The sequence below is a fragment of the Cnephaeus nilssonii genome (genome assembly GCF_951640355.1).
Source record: "Cnephaeus nilssonii genome assembly, chromosome: 3".
NCBI lineage: Eukaryota > Metazoa > Chordata > Mammalia > Chiroptera > Vespertilionidae > Cnephaeus > Cnephaeus nilssonii.
In genome coordinates, this window is record NC_137074.1 from 758,844 (window position 1) to 771,013 (window position 12,170).

The 12,170-nt window shown below is 43.2% G+C and overlaps 1 protein-coding gene across 1 annotated transcript; it reads right to left on the minus strand.

Annotated features, from left to right (window-relative positions):
• Window positions 1-11,978: 11,978 nt before the first annotated feature.
• Window positions 11,979-12,170, minus strand: LOC307096887 (uncharacterized protein; the record flags this gene model as incomplete). The annotated part of the gene is made up of 1 exon (XM_079766606.1): window positions 11,979-12,170. The coding sequence occupies one exon, from the start codon at window positions 12,168-12,170 to the stop codon at window positions 11,979-11,981; it is 192 nt and encodes a 63-aa protein (XP_079622732.1).

A 12,170-nucleotide genomic window follows, 5' to 3' on the forward strand; every position in this document is an offset into this window, starting at 1 on the left:
GGTGCTGGGGGTGAGGTGTCCTTGGGTGGAGAAGGGGTGGAGGGACTTCAGTCTCGCCCCTCTCCTACAGGAGCCTTTCTGGGCCTCAGGGTGGGAGGGACCAGCACCTGGGCATACGCCATTGGCTGGTGGCAGGACCCACCTGAGTCACTGCTGACTCCTGGGCTTCCGTGGTGGCTCCCGGGCGGGGGTCATTCATGAGAAGCCATCGTCTCATCCTAAACGACACACTAGTCGGTCTCCTTGAGAATCATGGGAGATCTAATTCGCAGATACAATGGGAAAGTCCAAGTATCTTCTGCCAAGTCGTCTGTGTGGGAGACATGACATCTGAACACACATGAGTCCTGAGGGAACAGTCTCTCTCTCAGCCCTGGGTATGGACAGGTCCTTCCTCTTTAAGGAAACAGCCCAGTGAAAGCAGCCAGCTGTTCACAACCAGGGGTCAAGGTGAGGACCGAGGAGCCCAGCTCTCCAAGCAGTGCTATCGCCAGAGGAGGTAGAGCCCTTTAGCACGCTCAAAACATGTTTAAGTTCACTCATACTCAACAGCCAGGCAGTTTATAAAAGGAACGTCAGGCACACCTTCCCATGGGCAATTCTGGAAAGCAGAAACATGTTTGTCATAAGAGTGGATTTCCAAATGTAAATATTCATGGGGGCAGAAAATATCAGCATGAGGTGGGATGAGGTACAATTTCAGAAAGTCTTCTAGAATTTGGGTTAAAAATGGAATAAGAAAAAATATTCAAAATGTAAGGGCTGTGCAGACATAGTTAAAAATCTGACACTAAAAGTGAGGGATGAACAGAGAAGAGAGGAGCAGGGATTGTAATGAAAGAGTTTCTAAGAGGGGAGGTTCAGAAACACAAATGTGACCTTCACACTATTTAGTGAAGCATCCCAAACTAATCACTGAAGGATGCTGACACCTAAGTTATCCTGGGTGTTCTTGTGCCTTTTCTGGAAAAAATGCTAGCTAGCCAGGAAATGCAATGTTCATATTTCTATGAGAGAGATAAAACGTGTCGTTATGGGGCCAGATTCTTGAATAAGTGGCTTCATCTCGTTACATTTCTGTTGTAAATGGGGATGGTTTGACCACATCTGACGGTTGTTGTGAAGAACATGTGAGATAATGCACACCAGGGACTTTACACAACTAGTAAATGCCATTAATTATCACTCTGTTAGAGCTCTGACATAAGAATTGCATGACGAGCACCATGCAAGGTAAACAGAGATTATTCTTACATACGAAGCAGAAAATAAATCTTCCTATAATAGTAAATGACGGCTCATATGAAGCATTTGTTAAATTCTAGGCATGTTCTACGTGCTTTACATATTTTAACACGTGTACTTCCCATTAAAAACCTGGAATGGTGCTAATTTTAGGCAAGAATGCCAAGGCTAAAGAAGTTGAATAACTTGCCCAATGTCATAGGTTGCTAAGTGACAGAGGCTAAATCCCACACAATGCGGTATGTTCATATAAAATTTCTGACTCATGAGAGAGCTTGGGAGTTGCTGGCCCTTTATCATGGTAATGGATTGTTTATCATAGAAATCCATAAATTTAGACTGACATAAATAAAGGAACAATCAAGTGGGAAGGAAAACTTCTTTGCAGTAGAACACCAGCTAATAATTTTTAATGATGAGAATCAAAAAACTCAACATTTGCAATCCATCATCATGATAAACAGTTCAGGCAAGAAGGAAAAATAAATGTGAAGGCCAGAGGTAAGTGCTGGGATATGAATGGAACATTTATATAGTCACCAAACACCTGTATAAGGATCCTTCCTGATTGTTGAAAGAACCATAACAGTAGCTTCTGATGAGAGAAATCTGGTCCTCACCCTATGGATCAGCTGATCAAGTTATCAGCATCAGTAATGGGACAAGCCATCCTCAAGTCCCTCCCAGTGGGGGAAAGAAAAGCAAACTTTATCACTTCCTGGATTGATTCACAACATCCATAGCCTTGTTCTAATCACCAGGAATGTAAGACACATCCAAAAGAATGATCTCACTCGTACGTGGGATATAATGATCAACATAAATTGATGAAGAAGAATAGATCCAGAGACAAATGGTAGGGGAAGGGGGGTTAGAGAGCAACCAAAGGACTTGTATGCATGCATATTAGCATAAGCAATGGACACAGACACTGGGGTGGTGGGGGCTTGCCCTGGGTCGGAATGACTGGGTGGTGGGTCATCTGGGGAAAAAGGAGACATATGTAAAACTTTAGACAATAAAAATAAATAAATAAACAAATAGAAAGATGGAAAAAAAAGCATATTCTAAACAGAACCTCCTGAAAAGATGGCGACCGGCTGGAAGGTAGGGAGAGAGTGCGAGTGAGGAACCCATAGAGGAGAGTGTAGACGTGTGTGGTGTGTGTGTGTGTGTGTGAGATAGGGTCAGTTAGATTCTGCACGTCTTCCAAGGGGCTCCCTAACTGGGCAGTCCTAGACGGCGCAGCCCCGCGCACAAAGCGGACACTTCTCAGCAGCTGGTGCGGACGCGGAGACCACGCCATCTTGGGAAACAGAGCTGCCTGAGACACGGATCCTGGCTTCTGACACAAACCAGGACCCTGCAGCCACTGGGCACAGAGAACTGCTATCACAGCTTCAGACCAACAAACAAGAATCCAGACTTCTCAGCAGAATTCCGTGAGTCAAAGAGCCTACCCCACTCCCAGCAGGCGCGCGAGCGCCATAGTAACTGATAGACCCGCCCCTCGCCCAAGCTGCCAAGCTTTGCGCAGGGACGCGCTCCCCACTAGGGAATTTGGCGCGGCACGGGACAGAAGCAGCTCCCGGTCGGGGAAATCTGTCAGTGCGCACAGAGGGCTCCCCTTCGGGGAATTTGGCTTGCGGGTCACAGCTCCCCCTTCTGGGAATCTTAGAGCGTGCACAGAAGGGCTTCCCTTCGGGGAAGTTGGCGCGCAGGACGGACTCCGCCCTCCTTCCGGGACTTTGGGAGAGTGCACCACGGAGTCAGCTCACCTTCAGGATTTTAAGAATGTGCGCTCTAGCCGGTTTGGCTCAGTAGAGAGAGCACACACAGGACGCAGCTCCACTTCAGGGAATTTGGCACGCCGGACACAGCTGCCTGGGATCCCTGACTCACAGCGCATTCACACTAAGAGCCAGCGACCCCAATTGTTGATGCATGCACACACAGGGACCCTGATTCTCAACGAGAAACCTCACAAGGCAACAGAGACTTTGACACTCGAGTCTCGGTGCAGACACAGGGAAACTCTGACTCCTGGCACATCCTAAGGATCTCATTTTCGGCGCATACCAACAGTGTGGTACAGACAGGGCCCCTGATTCCAAGTGTGCACACGAGACCACACAGAACACTGGGGACACTGACCCTGGGCAAGTCTGGTTCCCACCAACCAAAGGCAGCCACACGTCCTAGTGTCAGAGCACTCCAGTGAAACTCGGGTGGAGCGAAGTCCCCACAGCACACGGCCCAGGTCCACGCAAACGGAAACTTGAGCTTTCTGGTAATAGCCAGAATGGGGAAACGAAATATCTCACAGAGGAAAGAAAATGTGGAGTCGCCAAGAAAGGAAATTAGTGAAACTGAAGCTTGCAACATGACCGAAAAGGAGTTCAGAGTAATGGTCGTGGAATTTATACAACGGATGGATGAGAAAATCAACAACTTATGCAAGAATCAGGAAGAAATGAAAAGTGATATAGCTACAATCAAAAACACCATGGAAAGTTTCAACAGTAGACTACAAGAAGCAGAGGACCGAATTAGTGAGTTAGAAGATCAGGTACAGAAACAAGCTCAAGCTGAACAGCAATTGGAGAAAAAAATTAAAAAGCAGGAGGAAAGCCTAAGGGAGCTTCGGGACAACATGAAACGAAGTAACATGCGTATAATAGGGCTGCCAGAAGGACAAGAAGAGCAGCAGGGATTAGAAAATCTATTTGAAGAAATAATGACAGAAAACTTCCCGGATATGGGAAAGATAAAAGTTACGCAAGTAAAGAGAGTCCCAAGCAGGATCAACCCCAAAAGACCCACACCAAGACATGTCATAATTTCAATGGCAAATATAAATGATAAAGAGAGAATCCTAAAGGCGGCAAGAGAGAGACAGAGAGTTACCTACAAAGGAACACCCATCAGATTGTCAAATGATTACTCATCAGAAACACAACAAGCTAGAAGTGAATGGAAGGAGGTATACAAAGTGTTGCAAAGCAAAGGACTGAATCCAAGAATACTATATCCAGCAAGACTATCAATCAAAATTGAAGGGGAAATCAGGAGCTTTGCAGACAAAAAAAGCCTCAGGGAGTTTATCACCACCAAACCAGCAATGCAAGAATTGCTAAAGGGAATACTGTAAAAAGAAGAAATAAACAGGTAAGAAGGAATACAGACACAAAAATAGATATGACTGCAAACAAATACCTTTCAGTAATAACTTTAAATGTAAACGGACTAAATGCTCCAATCAAAAGTCATCGAGTAGCTGAATGGATAAAAAAAACACGACCCATGTATATGCTGTCTACAAGAGACCCACCTCAGAACAAGAGACTCACACAGATTGAAAGTGAAGGGATGGAAAAATATCTTTCAGGCAAATGGAAATGAAAAAAAAGCAGGGGTAGCAATACTTATATCTGACAAAATAGACCTCAAAGTAAATGCCATAACAAGAGATAAGGAAGGCCACTTCATAATACTAAAGGCAGAAATCCAACAAGAAGAAATAATTCTGGTAAACATATACGCTCCCAATATAGGAGCACCCAAATACATAAAAAAAACTCCTGGAGGATATCAAGGGAGAGATTAATAGCAATACAATCATAGTAGGAGACTTTAATACCCCACTATCACCACTGGACAAATCCTCTAAACAAAAAATCAGCAAAGAAACAGCAATCTTAAATGACTCACTAGACCAGATGGAATTAATTGACATCTTCAGAACATTTCACCCCAAAGCCACAGAATATACATTCTTCTTAAGTGCACATGGGTCATTTTCAAAGATAGACCATATGCTGGGTCACAGGCAAAATCTCTTCAAATTCAAGAAGATAGAAATTATATCAAGCATCTTCTCAGATCACAGTGGCATAAAACTGGAAATCAACTACAATAAATACAATCCAAAGAAATCAAACACATGGAGACTAAACAGCATGCTATTAAACAAGGACTGGGTCACCAGAGAGATCAAGGAAGAAATAAAAAACATCATGGCAACAAATGACAATGAAAACACAACAATCCAAAATCTATGGGACACAGAGAAAGCAGTCTTGAGAGGGAAGTTCATAGCTCTACAAGCCTATTGCAAAAAACAAGAAACAATGGTAATAAATTACTTAACCCTACAACTCAAAGAGCTAGAAAAAGCGCAGCAAGAAAAGCCCAGTGTAACCAGAAGGAAGGAAATAACAAAGATCAGAGCGGAGATAAATGACATAGAGACCAAAGAAACAATACATAATATCAACAAAACCAAGAGCTGGTTCTTTGAAAGGATAAACAAGATTGATGGACCTCTAGCCAGGCTCACCAAGAAGCAAAGAGAGAGGACCCAAATAAACAAAATCAGAAATGAAAGAGGTGAAATAACAACAGACCCTGCTGAGATACAAAGGATTGTTACAAAATACTACGAACAACTCTGTTCCAACAAACTGGACAACCTGGAGGAAATAGATATATTCCTAGAAAAATATAACCTTCCAAAAATCAATCAAGAAGAATCTAAACAGCTCAATAGGCCAATAACTATGGACGAAATTGAAGCAGTCATCAAAAAGCTTCCGGCAAACAAAAGCCCGGGGCCTGATGGCTTCACAGGAGAGTTTTACCAAACATTCAAGGAAGAACTAAAACCTATCCTCCTCAGACTATTCCAAAAAATTCAAGTGGAAGGAACACTTCCAAGCTCCTTCTATGAAGCCAGCATCACCCTAATACCAAAACCAGATAAAGACAACACAATGAAAGAGAATTACAGACCAATATCCCTCATGAACATAGATGCCAAAATCCTCAACAAAATTCTAGCAAATCGGCTCCAGCAGTACATGAGAAAGATCATACACCTTGACCAAGTAGGATTTATCCCAGGAATGCAAGGATGGTACAATATCTGCAAATCAATAAACGTGATACATCACATAAACAAATTGAAAGATAAAAATCACATAGTCATATCAATTGATGCAGAAAAAGCATTTGACAAAATCCAACACCCTTTCTTGATAAAAACTCTCAACAAGATGGGAATAAAAGGCTCATACCTCAACATAATACAAGCTATATATGATAAACCCACAGCAAACATCATACTCAATGGACAAAAACTAAAAACATTTCCCCTAAGAACAGGAACAAGACAGGGATGCCCACTCTCACCACTCCTGTTTGACATAGTACTGGAAGTATTAGCCATTGCAATTAGACAAGAAGAAGAAATAAAAGGCATCCAAATTGGAAAAGAACAAGTAAAGCTGTCTTTATTTGCAGACGACATGATATTGTACATAAAAAATCCAAAAGACTCCATCAAAAAACTAATAGACTTAATAAAGGAATTCGACAATGTAGCAGGATACAAAATTAACGCCAAGAAATCTATGGCCTTTCTATACACCAGTAGTGAACTTACAGACAGAGAGACTAAAAAGGCAATCCCATTTACCATCGCGCCAAAAAAATTAAGATACCTAGGAATAAACTTAACTAAGGAGGTAAAAGACCTATACACGGAAAACTACAGGACACTGAAAAAAGAGATAGAGGAAGACGTAAACAGATGGAAGAACATACCATGTTCATGGATTGGTAGAATCAACATCATTAAAATGTCCATACTACCCAAAGCAATCTATAGATTCAATGCACTCCCCATTAAAATACCAACGGCATATTTCACAGACCTTGAAAGAACTCTCCAAAAATTCATCTGGAATAAAAAAAGACCCCGAATAGCCACAGCAATCCTGAGAAAGAAGAATAAAGTAGGAAGGATCTCAATACCAGATTTCAAGCTGTATTACAAAGCCACTGTTCTCAAAACAGCCTGGTACTGGCACAAGAACAGACATATAGATCAATGGAACAGAATAGAGAATCCAGATATTGACCCAAACCACTATGCTCAATTAATATTTGACAAAGGAGGCATGAACATACAATGGAATCAAGACAGTCTCTTCAATAAATGGTGTTGGGAAAATTGGACAGATACATGCAAAAAAATGAAGCTAGATCACCAACTTACACCATACACAAAAATAAACTCAAAATGGATACAGGACTTAAACATAAGACGGGAAACCATAAAAATACTAGAGCAATCCACAGGCAGCAAAATGTCAGACATATGCCAAAAGAAATTCTTCACTGACACTGCCCCTAGGGCAATGGAAGCTAAAGAGAAAATTAACAAATGGGACTACATAAAAATAAAAAGCTTTTTCACAGCAAAAGAAACCATCAACAAAACAACAAGAAGGCCCACTGCATGGGAGAACATATTTGCAAATGGCATCACTGATAAAGGTTTAATCTCCAACATCTACAGGCACCTTATACAACTTAATAAAAGGAAGATAAATGATCCAATAAAAAAAATGGGCAACAGACCTAAATAGAATCTTTTCAAAAGAAGACAGAAGGAAGGCCAAGAGACACATGAAAACATGCTCAACGTCACTAATTATCCGAGAGATGCAAATCAAAACAACAATACGGTACCATCTTACACCTGTCAGAATGGCTATCATCAACAAATCAACAAACGACAAGTGTTGGCGAGGATGCGGAGAAAAAGGAACCCTCGTGCACTGCTGGTGGGAATGCAGATTGGTGCAGCCACTGTGGAGAACAGTATGGAGTTTCCTCAAAAAACTGAAAATGGAACTCCCATTTGACCCAGTAATCCCACTCCTGGGAATATATCCGAAGAAACTAGAAACACCAATCAGAAAGGATATATGCACCCCTATGTTCATAGCAGCACAATTCACCATAGCTAAGATTTGGAAACAGCCTAGGTGCCCGTCAGCAGATGACTGGATCAGAAAACTGTGGTACATCTACACAATGGAATACTATGCTGCCATAAAAAAGAAGGAATTCTCATCATTTGCAGCAACCTGGATGGAATTGGAGAACATTATGTTAAGTGAAATAAGTCAGTCAATGAAAGAAAAATACCACATGATCTCACTCATTTATGGATAATAAAGAACATTATAAAATTGAACAAAAAGATAGATACAGAGACAGTAAAGCATCAAACAGACTCTCAAATTACAGGGGGAAGGTTAGGGAGAGATGGGGGAGATAAGAGATCAATCAAAGGACTTGTATGCATGCATATAAGCATAACCAATGGACGCAAAACTCTGCGGGGTGAGGGCATATATGGGAGTGGGGTGGTGGGGGGCAATGGTAAGATATGTACACATATAATACCTTAATAAAAAAAATTGGAAAGGAAAATAAAAATAAAAATAAAAAAAATAAACAGAACCTCCTTCAATCAACAGAAATATGGAAGTCCTAGAAGTGACTACACCACGTGGTTGTGGGTCCTGGCCTGGCCCTGGGTTTGGCTGTTTTTCTGGAAGCGCATTACTGGGGCAACTCATGTTGGAATGAACATTGTGGAAAGACGAGGGGGAGCAGCCTGGCTCACAGGGAGGTGGGGTGGGTGCAGGCTCAGAGGGGCTCTAGGGGACCACGTGGGCTCAGGAGTTGGGATGAACCAGAGTTGCTGGGGCGGGAGAGGAGGTGTGTCTTCATGCCCCTGCCAACCCGGGGGCGGGTGCTGGGAATGGGCAGGACCTTGTGCGCCAGGCTCTTCAGCTGCGCGATTTGTGTAGGCGGCTCACAGCCCAAGGACCTCTGCCTGGGACCCTCAGCCCCTGGGGGTCACGTCCGCCCTGCTGACCAGGAAAGTGGGGACAGCACGGGATTCAGCAGAGAACTAGTCGACAGAATAACCCCCGAGGGTGGTGCCCAGCGTGAGGCACAGCCTTGCAATAACCTTCCGTGTGTTGGGTGATCCAGTCATTCATTTCCCGAATCCAGCACAGAGCCCTTCAGCACTTCCCCGACTGCAAGGCCTTCTCAGTGCCACGTTATTCACACATCGTCTCTTTAACTGTGCTCTTAGATTTATTCTACAACACGTATGCACTCAATGCCTGATTAAGCTTCAGTTTTCCTAGTTTGGGGCATATTTGATCATCTTTGTCTTAAAAGTATCCATTTGTAAAATGCATAGTTATTACACTTGATATGATCAACAAACAACAGATTATGGCATTTTCTAGGGAGTGACTATCTTTGAATCTTAAACACGTGTCAGTGTGTTAACATCATGGAGTACTAAGAGGCGGGAGATGCTCTGGATTCCATGGGATGCTGGGCTGCAATGGACAATACATTGCAACGTATGACCCTTCCCTCCAATTTAATTCCGTGTCAAAAATAATAAAAAAGACACTTGGGGAAATGACCATGGACTATGAATTAGATGATAGTGTTGTATGAAAACCATAATCTTTTAGTGATATTGGGATTGTGGTTATTTGGGGAACATCCCTGTTCACTTGATAATAGTGTCATGAAGTCTACAGAATACTTTCCAATGGTTCAACAGTGTGGTGTGTGTGTGTGTGTGTGTGTGTGTGTGTGTGTGTGTGTGTGTGTGTGGTGGGTTGGGTGGGGGATGGAGGTGGAGATACAGAGAGAAAATGAAACTGAAAAATATTAATATTTGCCAAATCAAGGTGAACAGCATTCAGGTGCTCATTACACTGTTTTCCTGACCTCATTATGGGTTTGACATTTTTCAATATGAAATTCTAGGAGAAATGAATTCATATCTAGGGTGATATTGCTTTGGGAGTACTGAAATCTGCAATGAGTCACTTCTTCAATGCCTAAATTTAGGTGATTCCTGTTTCGAGACCGAATAGAGTAAATAGAGTGAATAGTTGGGGTCTAAAGATTTCACTGTAAGAAAAGAGACCCAGCAGTGGAATGGGGTTCAGTGTAGAAGAACCTGTGTTTTCCAGGTCCAGGTGGAGTAATTCACAATCTGCAGACTTTAAAGATGTGAACAAGCCACTGGGAGTACAAACTTAGATGTTTGTTTGGGGCTGTTAGTGGTGGCATTGACCTTCAAGTTAGACACATTAGGGGGGCTAAGGACATCAACCCACTGTTATCGCATTAACACTTGTGTAAGGGGCTGATTTTGGAAATTTGTAATCACCAAAAGTATTGCCTTGTGAGTTTATAATTAATTATTATCTAATTTGAGTTACTATCTGATTTATTTGTGTTCTACTCGTATGACCTACCGAGTAAGGGAAGTAGCGTCAACAATCTGTTTGTTGAGATAGACAAAGACCATTCAGTTTTGTCACAATATCAAGTGGAAAATGAGAAGCTTCATGAGTAAAATAAGGAGAGAAGACAAGTCTTCACAAAAGATTGACTGTGAAGACAAGGAGCTCCTTCTTCTGCGCTCTGACCTTCCTGGGATCCTAGTTCCTTCTTGAGCCTCATTTCCTTCCTGCCTCCGACCAGTGGACAAGAATGGGACAGGCCATTGTCTGACTCTAACACACTCCACACTCCTTCAGGGCCAACTGAGAGCCAGAAACCCCAAAGAGGAGAAGAAACATCCAAGTTTACAGACCCATTACTCATGGAAAATGAGTGGGAAAGCAAATAACTGACACGCACCAAACACAGAAAAGAGACAAGAGTATAGAATGACATCAAATGCCTCCAACACCTAAATCTGTGATGAGTGTTAGAAAGGTATCACTGCAAACATCAACTCTAGTTCAAGGCACAAAAAGATAACGGGGGCAGAGCAGGTTTAACCTCCTCAGCCTCTTACCTTGGGCAACATTAAAAACATGCCCTGAAGATCCGAATTAGGGAATTACTTTTCAGATTGTTAATCTTGTAAAAGAATTCAAACAGGTGAAGTGTAAGGTAGAAAAGGACTTTGTGTAAGTAGTGTTTAACGGTGATGTTCAATTGAAATGACAAACATCCCTCCTTTATCCCTAACCATAACCCTAACCCTAATGATAACACTAACCCCAACCCTAACTCTAAATCCTAACCCTAACCTTACCCTAGACCTAAACCTGGCCCTAACCCTAACATTAACCCTAACCCTAACCCTAGCCCTAACCCTAACCCTAACTCTAAACCTAACCCTAACATTAAATCCTAACTTTAACCCTAGTCCTAGCCTTAACCCTAACCCTAACCCTAGCCCTAACCCTAACCCTAACCTTAAATCCTAACCTTAACCCTAGCCCTAGCCCTAGCCCTAGCCTTAACCCTAACCCTAACCCTAGCCCTAGCCCTAACCCTAACCCTAACCCTAGCCCTAGGCCTAGCCCTAGCCCTAACCCTAACCCTAGCCCAGCACAGCTCATGGCATCGCTGCTCCCCCAGAGCAGAAAGCGAGGGCGATGAGGCTATCTCTTCCTCGTGTCACACAACAAGGATTTGATAGAGCAACAGAAGTGGAAGCATTGAAAGAAGATAGTCCCTAAGTAGACCATTGTTTCCTTAACTCAATCAGGGAAAACACAAAATGAGACACTGGGCTTTATATAAAGTACCTCAGGCATAGTATTTCAGGTTGAACAGCTTTATTAGAAAAACGGAAAAATGAGTCCTACATGAAGGTCAAGGGCAAAACCTGCGACGGCATCGTTCCCTGAGAGACCTCCTGGGACCCTCAGGATGAACTTCCCAGGACCCCATCATGAGTCAGACTCAGGAAGGAAAAGTGGGGTGTCAGACGCAGAGGGTGCTGTAGGGCACGCCTTCTATAGGGCCTAGGGCACGTGGCTTCAGAATGGTGTACCCCAGCGTCCAGGTGGGTGGGATGAGTCTCCCACATGTCCTCAATAGTAGTAGCCAAAGCCAGAGCCATAGCCACGGCCACATCCATAGCCACAGCCATAGAGAGAGCGGGAGCCGTAGCCGTAGCCACAGCCATAGCCACAGCCACAGCCGGTGCCCCAGCCCCAGCCCAGGCCTCCGTAGCCACATCCGTAGCCGCGGCCCCCATAGTAGTTCCCGTAGTAGCCACACAT